A 13,844-nucleotide genomic window follows, 5' to 3' on the forward strand; every position below is an offset into this window, starting at 1 on the left:
TCTTGACTTTACTCTGTTTAGTTATCTCTGTGTATCATAGTGGCACTCAGCAGGTTCAATTGGTCTAAAGAAAAGGAAGTTAAAAGCAAACCCGTGTACAACTGAGGATGAAGAGTGAGACACTTTTTCCCTCCTTGAAACTCTGAAGGACACTCAGTGATGATGAATACACCTTCCACTTTATGAAGGTTTTTTCTTTTTTCAGGTCCCCTCCCTTCAAATGTGTTGCTAAGCTTTTTCTTCTCCAGTCGTCATGTTCCAAGGATCCAAATGAGTCTCACTGAAGCTCTCAGATTGCTACTTGTTTTTACCAGTCCTGCTGTGCTGCAGCGGGGATTACTGTAACACGCATATATCAAACCAGGAGTCCCGTGGAAAGGAAATATCTATGGACCGATTCTTGGTAGATGTTTCAGAGATGCTTATTTCTCCAGCCGCATGGCCGGGGCTCTGCCGAGGAACTGAGGCAATCACGGGACCAAGGGTCCTTCTGCCCGCGCAGGGAACACAAACCAACCAATGGGGAACGAGGCTGACCAGGGGCAGGGAAACCCCGTGCCTCCCCCCAGGGCCCCTCTCCCAGGGGTACATGGCAGGGAGGGGGAGACCCCAACACTGGTGCACACAGATGAATTAAATCCTCATTTCTTGAGCCTGAATTCAGCCTTTCTGAAGTAGACTTAAGCTTTTCTTTGGTACCCTGGAAGCAAACAAATTTTCTCCGTTTATACTGGTAAGAATATAATTCTGCTTTTGGTCATTGCAATTTAATTGCTATTTAATAGATCCAAATGTGAAGTCTTTCCCTAGGGTAACTCACTTGCGCTATTCCTTCCCATTTGTTTCATTAATAGGGCCGACCACATCTTCAAGGAATATTGTTAAAGCCCAGTACATTTTTTTACCTTCATGACCTGAATTACATATCTTCATAATGACCACTTATATTTATTCAGACAAGTAGAGTTGGACTTTGGTGCTGCTGAGTTCTCTCTACTTTTCTGCTGAGTTCTCTGTTAACTTTTCAGTTCAGCCACCTGTTGTGTCTTTAGTAGAGATGTTAGAATGAAAACAAAGACAGTGACAATCATCTTGCTGGGCAATAAACATCTTATAACATCTCAACCATCTACCTGACTGTTTAAATACTATTTATAATACAGCCCATGGTCTTTTTCTGATTTACACACTCCTCCTGCCAAATATTAGGAGGGGAAGTTATAAAGAGGAGTAGCTGAAAACATAATCCATCTGAAACAGAGTATTTTCCCTTTGATTGGGCAATTTTTTTTCTTTTTTTTTTTCTTCCTTATAAATGTTTCAAGAGACAGTGAATTATTTATTTTAAAGAGACCCTAATTCAAGGTTATGCCAATGAAACAACTGTCGTCCTCTTTGATTTAGATGTTCCAATCTTTCCCTTACGCAAAGACTGTGTTGGCTTCATTTCCTTTATAAATAATCTTGCTCCCAGAGCTATCAGCAAACTGACTCACAGTTTGAGTGGTTTCACTAGCAGGTAAGTGGAGGTTTACTAAATATATCTAATGTCAGAAAGCCTCCTTGGAGAAATTAGTGAAATATGCAATGTTATTGTGGAAGGAAGTGCCATATTTCTAGTGTTCCCTAAAATCTTTCATCTCACAGTCATTCTTCTTTAAAGGAAAATTCTGGCAGGGATTTTATGCCTCTTACATGAAGACTGAGTAAGATTTTCCTCTTTGCCAATGGAAGAAGTTAACTTATACAGTAGGAAAACTTCTACTGAAATGTTTCTTATCTTTTGTATACTGTTTTTCCAGCTTCATCTATTTTTTTCTCTGCATCAGACAGAGGCCACACAACCCTCAGAGACTTTCTAGCTCGTCATCAATGAGTCTTCTTCTGGAACTGGACTGGGAATTATCTAAGGAGGGCTACTCCTGCCAGGTACGGTTTTGTTGTGTTCACTCTGCTCAGGGAAATCAAATTCTGTTCTCACTTGCTCAAGTGCAAATATTGAATAATTCCATTGATCTACCTGACAGTTACAGATTTCTCAGATGGCTGTGTGGTTTGGTGCACTCTATTGCCAATATTTTTAGATAGTTAATCCTGTGTCAGTCTGCAGCACGCAGCAGAGGAAGGCAGAGGACAGCACCAATCTCTGCCTTGAAGCAGATAACCACAAATTAGGGCAGAATAAATGCCTCTATTTAACACATGTTGTTACATATACAGATACCTGAACTGATTGTTTATCCTTTGAATTTCCCTGTTAATTATTTCAGACCAGAAGCAGAAGCCAAATTTCACCACATGCACACACACATACCCCCATAGATACATGTAATTCCGTGATACCTGAGCAGAAGTGGAAATACCTGTTCTGCCACAGCATCATTGCCATAGGGGTTTCACATGCTAGTGCATGGAAAAGACAAGCTAAAATGACCTAATCTGAGTATCTTCATAAATCTCCCACACCTCTCCAGAGGTGGCTTTGGATGACAGCACACCTTTTGCAATGAGATTGTGTCTACTTCTACCTGTAGAAGAAGCCACGGTAGCTCTGAATGCCAACATGTAACCAGACTAAAGCTTTGTGTTGCCACTACTCCAAATGCTAGCAGATTTTTACAGGCTTGGAGAATTTAGATTTAAGTCCTTCCACACTTGTTTTTTTATTCGTTCTCCGTCCCAGGCATATGGAATGAAGATGGCTATGAAAAAAACAAATCTAAAAGAGGTATTTTCTTCACTTTGCCCCCATTCTACAGGCTTCCCAGAGAAAATAATCATCAATTGAATTCACCTTTTAATCATTGTCTTTTCACTATTTTTACTTTTTAGCATAAATAGATGTAAATATATTTGTTCAGTGGCAAAACAAAAAGCACAATGGCACTTTTAAGTAGCTCTCAGGAAAGAAGATGCTGTATCTTTGATGCATGGGTTTTTTTCAATAAGACACACCTAATATGTACCATAAGATAATGCACTTAAACAGCAGGTGACATGCTATAAATCCACACCCTTGTTTTCTGTAATTTAAAAATACTAAATATTATTCTAATGATACCATCTACTTTGACTATTATTTTGTTTGCAACTACTGGAGCAGACACAGCCAGAGAAAAAGATGAATGGCTCCTTACAGAACACCTAGGAGTGCTTCCTTCTTTAGAGCAGAAACACAGGACTTCTTTTTCAAGAAATGGTTAATGCTTTTCTGTAAAGGAGATATTCTTGATGCTTGTTGATAGCATTTTTGTGATGGTATTATTAATGGCAAACAATGACTTACTGGAAAGTATAAGAACAGAGCAATGGCCTCCAGAAATGTCACTTGAAGGCCTCTTGATTGATTTTACAATGATCCCAAAGAACTGTTTGCCCTGTGTTCAAATCCAATGTCATTTTTCATACCTTGTAGAAAGTTACAGCTATGTATAGGCTAAAAATTAATTTATTCTGGAAACAAATAGGAAATAATAGTGTAATAAAAACCAACTACAAAGTCTGGGGCACAATAACTAGTGTTTCAAAGAAACATGAATCTTTCCACTACAATCTTAATAGAGAAACATGTATTTAGTAGGCATTGATCACTGTAGCTTGTCACCAAGTCACTCCAATGGCTTGAGACTGATCTGAGGGTGAAGGATGTGACCAAAGGTTATAAGTACATTACTTCCAAAGCAGTTACCTGCATCAGGCACAGAAAGCTTGGTTTAGTTTTGATTTGTTTTTCTTTTCCTTAGGTAGATTATGTTGTTAAAAACTGCAATTGACTAATAATTATATTTCTTAGTGTATCACAACAGCTATATTTCTTAATGTACCTCAACTTTACAAAGCAACAGAAGCTTTGCAGAGAGTGAGGTTCCACGTTTCAGAAAAAACCAACTCTCATGATCACACATACTGTGCAGCAGAGACGGGGAAACCTTCACTGCATTTCGCTCCCTTCCCTGACAGCTCTGCATTAAACAACTTGCAGAAGTTCCCCTTCCCCAGGGCACAGTGTGCTGTCTGCACTGGTGGGAAGGCTGCTCTGAAGTGCAACTACTGAAAAAGGAAGCAAATTGCATTAATGAATTTATAGCCCTCGATTTTGTACAGGTCCTAGTTTAATCTCTAGAGGTTACTCGTTTTCAATAAATTGTCCACACACTTGATAAGAAGAAGATTATTTCACTAGTGACTTTGTGAAATAAAGTCTACTAATGACTTTGTGGATATTCTGTGTTTATGTCTTGTGACAAAACAAGAGTCTTTATATAACCACCAACAATTTATGCAGCTTTTTTTGGTTCCAGGTACTTCAGATAACAGCATAGGTTACAGTCTCAGAAATTGTATGTGAAAAGTGATACTGCCACAAGGAGTTAATCAATTAGAAAATGCTTCCTGGATTTTCAGCTTTAATTTCTTTTTCTCTCTGCCTTTTTAATGGTTCTTGCCATTTCATTCACAAACATCTTAAATAATTCCTTTTCCTCTCTGCTGCTGCAAGGATTTATTTTATTAAGGACATTAAGAACTCAGTCCATCTTTCTTTAATCCTTTTTACTTTTCCTGCTTCCAGTATCTCTCCTGAAACACCCAGAGCTATGCATGTCTTGAATGAAGCTACACTCACATCATAGAGACAGAAGGAGTCCTGGCCAGTTAGTTTCTGCATAGCTTAGATGCTTTATTGCAATTTTATTTTTTTGGCAACAAAATCATGTCATAGTGAATACACCTAACCTTAAATACAAATAAGAAAATCTTTCCTGGTTTTTCCTTATTCATAAAACAAACACATAATTGTGTTACCTTGGTGCTGATCTTATGGGAAAAAGAAAGAGAAGTACCCATAAGAAGTAAACCAAACTTCCAAATTTTTTTCAGCTGTAATCTTTGCAAGACCTCCAGTCTGTTCAGCTTATGATTTGGTCAGAAAATGCTTTTATGCAGTTTTCAAAGTCAGGAAAAAAAAATTCTCTTCAACATATACAGATATATCTTACATTTAAAATTTCAGCAAGTATGACTTGCACCTTAATTTCACTCTAGAAATGCTTTTTATGAGAAAGTCGCAATTGCAATCATGTGAGTGAAATTTTCTTAGTAGTTAGCCCAATTGGTATATGTTCAGCTTTAGATACAACATTTTTTTTCTGCATTTAGCTAGTATACATATACACTTCCCTTTTTTGGTTTTTTTTTTTGCTTTTTTCTTCAAAATGTGCCATCTCTATCAGTGCAAAGTTATTTCTAAGAAAGTTGTGATGTTGAAATCATATGGGACATATACTCATTATTCTGGTGCAGTAAATCACCAAGATCCATGGCAGTGAACACCGTTATACAAAAGACATTTATCTAGGTCTGATGACGGGTCCTGAACTCAAGATTAGGAAACACAATGTTATATAATGTCCACTCATGTGAAGAATCAGAATAGCAGTAATCAGTCATTAATACCGGGCTAACACTATTTTCTTGAACACTAGAGGGAGATCAAAGCAAAAGAATAAATTGCCTAATACAGCATGGATACTAATTGCAGTTGTTAAAAAAATTTCAAAAGATTATGTGATAAAGATCCAGGTATCACAGTATCTTAATTTTTCCTCACTGTTCTCACATACCCTTATTTGATATTGTTTTACCTACACTGTCATTTTAAAAAGAAAAGAAAAAAGATAAAAATACTTAGAAGGAAAAGGATTATATCAAAGCCACCATTACTATATTCTGTATTGAAGTGGTTTTTCATACAAAATGTGTTTACTTTGATGAGAAGATTCAGGTTCTAGCAACTGAACAATGAAACGTGACCACACAGTACTTTTTTCTAGCTGTCCCTACAGCAGTAAGCAGGGAAAACTCATGCTTCTGAAAGACCTTCCCTGGAAAGAGATCTTTCTGTTCCATCTCAATGCCAGCAACTGAGACCGTTCACATTAAGAGGAGGATGGAAATTAATGCTGTCACTCTTTTGCTCTCCCAGCCACTGTTTTGTTCAGTGTCTACTGAACAAAGTTGTTAACATAAAATGCCTATTTTAAAATATAGACTTTCTTGGTTTTTTATGAAAGAAAGTATCTAATGTGCACCCTTTAGCCATCTCAGTTACTGATGGGAGGTAACAATGCTTTCAGGAGGATTCCCAAATAAAGGAACAATATTTAGACAATATTGAAGAACTGTGCTGCCACTAAATTTTAGCAACTTTCTTGAATGCTTCCTATACCATTTGGGTCTGCTTAATAAGTGGTGAGAGATTTAAAATCGAGGTCATCTGAGGAAACTAGTTCCTTCAATAGTTTAACAAATACAGCTGAGGATGTTTCACTTATGATCTGATACTGTTCCTCAAGCAGGCAGGTTTCTGTTTGGAGTTTTTTTGTACGGGCCATGCTGAGGTACCTTAAGCATGGCCAACCTAGCAGTGAGTGAGATATTTTCAGTACTTGGAGACAGACAGAAAGCTGCAGGAAGTAGAGACGCTGACCCTTAGGAGTATGTATATTTTAGAGTAATTCCTCTGACACAGTTACTTCTAATGACTCTAAAGAACCATACAATGGGCAGGGCAAGGCAGAATCAGGCTTGATGTGTTTTTTCACTTACTTGCTTGTTCCGGGTTAAGCCAGGCTGGCAGACAAAAAGAAATGCTAATTAGCACATGTAAGGATCATGCTGTCCTCCTAACTCACCTGCCTGTAACAGGTCCAGTCCTTCTTGTCCCCATGAAAGCCATTGCCTCCCTACTAAATACAAAAAAAAACCCGAAAAAAATGGTTGCCATTTTTCTTGTTCCTTAGCTTTAAAAATTAAGCCTCCACATCCATGTTTTTGACTGGCTTGTTTCCTTCCTAAATGTCTGGTGCACCCAGAAAAGCTAGAAACAAGGGAAAAGGTATTTGTCCATAGTTTTTTGTCAAATGTATTTTGATACAAAACTGTAACAGCTTGAACATGAGTGACCGAAAAAATACATCGCTCCCATCCGTGAGACTTTGGCTGCTGGCATTTTCAGACAAAGAACGTCATTCTAAGCAGCACCAGACCGCATAACCGGTCACACACAGCTTCTCCAACCACCTCACAAGGGATTCATGTTCCACTAGGGCAAGGTTTTAAAAGGGGAACCAAACTGAACAGATTACCAGGTGTGCCAATGATAAAGCTTTGGACTTAGCTAGAGATAATGACAATAGAAGCAACTGCTAATACATTGGAGACTTTTGGGGATTGAGGAAAGGTTATGGCATTTCTAGTGACAAATAAGCACCTCTGTATATACTGAGTGGGTTATGAAATATCCCAAACCACTTACTCTGTTCCCTTCCTTCTAAATTACATTTTTCAGAAAATTTAGATACATTCACATATTCCATTGTTCTGGAAAGAAATCATTGCAAATACATAATTGGCTCATTATCACAGCTGTTTTATGCAGCCCTAAAGCTAAAGAGACTACTCAGTACCCTTTCAGGTTTTATTTACTGACAGCTATTTAGAGAGTAAATATATATTGGGGTCTCTACGATAAAGGGAAGCTATTTGCTTTGCTATTAAAACAACAACAGATGCAAATAAAGCTCTGGGAAATTATACAGCATTTAAGGTTCATAATTTTTAACTATTTCTTTTCATTATAGTTCACAGCTGAAATTACTTTCATTGCTATTGCAGCTGACCTAGCCAGTTTATTTAATATTTTGGGATTGAGGGAAATGTGTTGTTTATTTATTCAGTGAATTAAGTTTTCATCCAATTAAAAAAAAATAAAGCAAGAGCAGACCTATTATTCCCAGACCTTTCAGATGCTAAGCTGTTGTATTTCTACTGCAGAGAAATTTGTATTTTAGTTATCAGTAGGCACAGGGCACACAGGAGAGAGTTATGGTTCGTGCCCCAGGCTAATGGTCTGGAGTACTGGGAGTTCCCAGCATCCACAAGGGTATTCTCAGCCTTACCACAGCTGAAGCGCTGGGGCTGGCTTTTAGCTGTGTAATACAAACCAGCGCAAACACACTTTCAAAGTGACAAGAGTGTCGTAAGGAGCCACGCCATAATCATGGTGATTACAATTGTCAGATAATCTGGTTTTGATTTGTTTCCTAAGTTTGTACAATATTGTCAGTATAGTTTCTGGTCCTGGCTTCCATTCTCTCAGTTTGCTGCTTCATCTTCCTTTAGATAGCTACCAATCGAAAAGAAATTGATGATAGTACTACAAATATATGCCTTTTTAGTACTGCCATCAGCTCATTGCCCATTATACCAGCTTGGGAGACTGCCTCCTGCTAGATAAATAATGTTTCTGAATATCCAGTGTTAGTGAGCTGTTGATTTCTCCATCCAGGACCTAACTTAAACAAGGATGGGTTGAATTTTTTGCAGTATGTTATACAGCTACATTTGCAGATGTGTTTCAGATTTTAAGTCTTTCATTGCCATTCATTGTTTTTTGACTGTTTTACATTTCTTGCTACAGTCAGGCAGACTTATTCTTAGACCATGAATAACCTCAAAAAAGGTAAAATCCAAATAATTCAGCTATTGACAGGAAAATCAGAATTGTCCTATATGTCAATTTCTTTTTTAATTGTTATGTTTTATTTTTAATAGTTCTGAAATCTACACACTAGCTGGGAAAGGTTGACTTTGCAGGTACCTGCAAAAGATAAATCTGAGATATTTCAGAGGGTGAGGGGCATGGACCCTTTATCTGCACAGTACAATGACAAAGAAAACCGTCAAGGTACTGACAGTGGAGAGGAAATCAGTTGCATCCAAACTGTCTCTGTTATTAACACAGGAGTGTAAACATTTTTTTGCCTTTTATACTTGTGCGAAATGACCTTGGCTCTAATTTCTGTAGACAGTAGAAATATGCACCCAAGCTTCAAGGTGTCTTCTTTTCACATTAGCTTTTAGGACACTGTTAAGATGCAATTATCGAAAGATGCCTCTGCCCGAGTGAAGGTGAAGACAAGACCATGTGCCAAAGCCAATGTTGCAGATTTTATTTAACAGTATATATGAGGCAGAGAGATAGAAAGAAAGAAAAGGGGGAGGAGGGAAGAGAGAGGGAGATCAAGCAAAAGGCCATCACCACCCATGGATCCACTGGTGTGCTGTTGGTCCTTCTTCACCCTGGGCTTCTTGGTGCTGGAGGTCCCAGGGTTGTTCTTCTGAGGGTACCACTGATGTTACTCACCATGTTCACAACAGCTTTACCTCCCACATGTAGTCTGTCTGTTCCTACACTGCTTAGAACCGCTAAACTACATCATGCATGCTACCTGGTAAACGTGTAGCAGTGAAAAGAATCCTGTAACTGTAGAACTTACTGCAGATGTATGACATAATGTCTATTGTGCAGATGAAGCACTGGATTTGTGACCCATGCAAAACACTGTCTACATAGGTATTTCCGTCTGGGACGTCTGAGATTGAAATAAGACCGTGCACCACACTGAAGCATCAGAAATGAGATAATTGGCAAGATCTTTGATGGAACCCTAATAGTATAGCATGCAATAGTCATGTGCACATACTGAAATGAGAATCTCTGAAACAAGGTGGTCTTTTTCTGGCTTTCTATTAATTGATGGAAAACAACATTAAGTGATGTAATTATTCAGTTTACTGTAAATACACCAAAGCCGCTATAAGTTCTTACCAAACTTAATACAAAGTTACTGTAAAATTATAAGTAGCAGATGCAATATACCATGTCATTCATAATATCATATATTTTCAGTGAAGGAAACTATGCTTTTCAGGTAGATTATTTCAGCAATACAACTATATCAGCAAAGATGCATTCTTGAAGAACAGTTTTGAGAAAACAGCAACTTAATAAACGTTTTGCCAGCTGATTCTCCTGTTTAAATCCTATCTAAATGAAGTTTTGTCTGACGTGTCTGTGCTGACTACTATAAAGAGTGAAAACTTTTAACAGAGTGCTAGATTAGATATCATAAAACTTAACCGTGACAGTAGCTCCAGGTGAGAATAGGAAAAACATACCATTACAAAGACATTGTCAAGTTTCTTATTCTTAGTAACTCCTTCCTTCACACACTGACAGATGTTGACCTGATTATCTTTGGGAATGTTCATGTATGCCACAGTGCAATACAGTTTGTTTTGTCCACTACACAGCCTGTGTTTTCAGATATGTATGGGCACTCTCTTTCGTTGAATTCATGAGAGCAGGTGTTCCAAGTCTTGTTTGTATACAAAATAATTAGAACTTTTGACTCCTCCCATTGAAACAGTAACAGTGTGTTATAGTATTCAGCAACCCCGATTATGAACAAACGGCCAAAGGAATTTCAAGACTTACTGATATGAAAGTGTAAAAGAAAGCTGGTTTAAACTTAAAAACAGAGGGATAATCATGAAATTATAGACTCATTTAGGCTGGAAAGGACCTTTAAGATCATTGAGTTCAACCATTAACCCAGCACTGCCAAGTCCACCACTAAACCATGTTCCTAAGTGTCACATCCAAACCACTTAAATACCTCATGGGATGGTGACTCACCCACTTCTCTGGACAGCCTGATCCAGTGCTTGACAACCCTTTCAGTGAAAATATAGCTTTTTAAAGGGGATTTTCTAAATACCAGAACTGCATCTGCATTTCCCAAGATTGGCTATAAAGATGACAAGAAAAAGTCTTTCTTATCGTTTATGGGTTGTATTCAGGCTAAACTAATATCATATCAATTTATACATTAATGAAAAGAGTAAAAATCTATTCCTTTGGAAAGATTCCTATGTGCTTGGATATAGTTTAGATCAGGACTATTATGGGGAAAAGAAAACACCATCTTGGTGCTGTAATCAACATTTGGGGTTTTAGACAGTTTTAAAATACAGACAAGAAATTTTGTACTTTGGATCTTAGAAATATATTCATTAAATCAAAAGACAGTTTCAATTTAAATGAAAAGGAAGCCTCTCACCAGTATCTAACATGCCTCTAAATACATCAATATTTACAAATGTTCACATCTAAATTGAGGGCATTTCATTACACCATCAACAGTGTGGAGGTAAACATGTTACTGCTCTGGACATGAGTTTGTCTTGGCTTTAGTCTTATTTGTGTCTAATAATACTGAACATGTCATGAGAAATGCCAGGCTTTCTCGAAGCAAATAGCTGGGCCAGTAAAGATTCCCAGACTATTGAAGTCTGTCAGATCAATTCCAGTAAATGTGGGACACCCACTGGTAAAGAAAACTACACATATTTTTAAAACTACTTTGAAGCTAAAAGAGAATTTACACTTCAATTTTTTCTAAGGCTCTGTGAAGCCTTGAACAGTTCTTATTTCATCCAACACAATTGTGTCTCTGTATGGTGATTATTCATGTGCTTTAAACTGCAATAGATGATACTTTAAATGTCTGTTTTTACCTCATCTGTGTGGTCAATTTCTTCTTGATATTTATGTTTCTACGTGTTTTATTGTAGGAGACATTCCAAACATTTCAGTTAAGTCTTAAAATTGCTCCAGATAAAGGAGAAAGCCTTGATCAAAAGAAGGTCAGCTTCAGAATAAAGCCAAACCTGAAAAAGAAGCAACCCAGGCTCTTTCCACGACCAGAAGAATGAGCACTGAGAGACCTTCCAACTTAATCAAACACCCAGGGCAGACCAGCATTCCATCCCTCGAAAACATAAGTGATTTTTCATTAAATATCACTGACTGCACCCAGGTTGTCGTGCCAGAGGAAGTTTTTTTCACTGTTGCTGCCGCTGGGATACTGGAAAATCTACTTATCCTTATTGCTGTTGTTAGAAATAAGAATTTACACTTGCCCATGTACTTCTTCATTTGCAGTTTAGCCATTTCAGACATGTTAGGTAGCTTGTACAAAACCCTGGAGAACATCTTTATCATCTTGTGTAAAATGGGATACCTGACACGTCATGGAGACTTTGAGAAAAAACTGGATGATGCCATGGATTCCATGTTCATTCTGTCTTTGCTGGGGTCTATTTTCAGCTTGCTAGCTATCGCAGCAGATAGATACATCACTATCTTCTATGCTTTGCGGTACCACAATATCATGACATTGAGGAGGGCCTTGGTTATCCTGGCAATCATTTGGACGTTCTGTGCCGGCAGCAGCATTGCCATTGCCCTCTTCTCCTATGAAGCAGCAACAGTCATTCCTTTCACCATCCTGTTCCCTCTGATGATGTTTTTCATACTGTGCCTCTATGTCCACATGTCCTCCTGCTCGATCTCACGCCAAAAAGATCGCCTCACTGCCCACCAGCACAGTCCATCACAGAACTAACATGAAAGGAGCAATTACACTGACTATTTTTCTTGGAGTTTTCCTTTGCTGTTGGGCTCCCTTTGTTCTCCACATCCTCTTAGCAAGGTTTTGCCCACATAACCCTTACTGTGCCTGCTACATGTCCATTTTCCACGTGAATGGAACACTCATAATGTGCAATGCCATCATCAACCCTATGATTTTTGCATTCCGGAGCCCCGAATTGCGAAGTACATTTAAGAAGATGTTCTACTGTTCCAGGTCAAACTGGAACTGGTAAACAGTTCATCAAAAATGAAGATTATAGAAGCACTTATGGAGCGCTGTGCATGATCAGTGTGCAGAGTTAAAAATACCACCAATTAGGCCCAAAGTAATACTATGCTTGCAGTATACTGCCAATGATTTTTCAGAGGGCTACCAAATAATGGATAAAAACTAAGTAAGCACACAAATCTTTGTCAATGAGACCTCAAAACTACGCTAACTCTGCTGATAATTTTCATGCAAGGAAAAAAAAAAGAAAACTGTCTTAATTATCTTTTGCTATTTCACAAAAATTCAAACTAAATCTGCATCATGTTGCCTTACCCCAGAGATGAGCCAACTCATTTTGTACCAATAATTTCAATTCAATGCATATATTACTTAAAAATTCTGTTGTTTAAATTGCAATGAAGTTATCATTTGTTTCTAAACTGCACATTTGTATAAACGTCTACAATTAAGTAGAAAACATGGGCATGTAACTTTGCTGAAAAAGTGAACTCATGACTCTTCTTTAACATCTATCTCCTCAAAATCATGCAATTAGTGATCTCTAAGTTTCAAAAACCATTTTTGGAGTGCAAGCCCAAAAGAATAGAATATTTTGATTTAAAAGCTAGTTTTAGCCACTGAAGAGTTATTTCCAATATAAAGTTGTCATGCCAGCAAAGACAGGTTTTAAATTTTAAAACCTCTAAGCCAAGTCTGGACTAGCAAAGGGAATTGCTGAGCTCGTCAGTGCCAGTTCTCTTCAATAAAATAATAAGCTCCACAGATACTAAAAGCACTTTGATTCACCATGACATGCTACAAAACAGAATTCAAAAAACATGATACCAGAGACAAAATTCAAACACTTCCAAGAAAGTCAACCACCTGGGTAAGGAAGCAGCTAGCCAGTCTGGAAGGATGCTACAATGCAGGTTGTAATTTATAAACCCTTGCGAGAAAACTTTGAATTGTTTCTGCCAAAATAATACAGAACTCACAAAACTTTGAGGCAGAATAGTTTTCAGCATCAAAACATCCTGAAGCAGTCCAGAGCATATGGTGAGGAATTAACCTCACAATAATTCAGGGAAGTCATTCAGCTGTGCCAGAGAGTAGTAAGAGAATTTCAAGACTAAGGAATATGGACAAAACATATGAATTCAGGTAGACTTGGGCTTACAGATGAAGTTATAAGGGGCAATAAACCTGAAAGTCTCTACAGAACTAAGTAAAGAAAACAAAGTAGAAAAGAGATACTGAAGTGAAAATTATTCAAACCTGTGCATTTATTGC

The 13,844-nt window shown here is 37.8% G+C and overlaps 1 protein-coding gene across 1 annotated transcript; it reads left to right on the forward strand.

Annotated features, from left to right (window-relative positions):
* Window positions 1-1,459: 1,459 nt before the first annotated feature.
* On the forward strand, window positions 1,460-13,046 carry MC2R (melanocortin 2 receptor). The gene is given in 4 exon segments (XM_032121353.1): window positions 1,460-1,519; window positions 1,830-1,929; window positions 11,479-12,247; window positions 12,249-13,046. Coding segments are annotated over 2 exon segments (957 nt in total). The 5' UTR covers window positions 1,460-1,519; window positions 1,830-1,929; window positions 11,479-11,615; the 3' UTR covers window positions 12,574-13,046.
* The last annotated feature ends 798 nt before the right edge of the window (window positions 13,047-13,844 follow it).

This window comes from Corvus moneduloides, chromosome 1 (assembly GCF_009650955.1).
Source record: "Corvus moneduloides isolate bCorMon1 chromosome 1, bCorMon1.pri, whole genome shotgun sequence".
Taxonomy (NCBI): domain Eukaryota; kingdom Metazoa; phylum Chordata; class Aves; order Passeriformes; family Corvidae; genus Corvus; species Corvus moneduloides.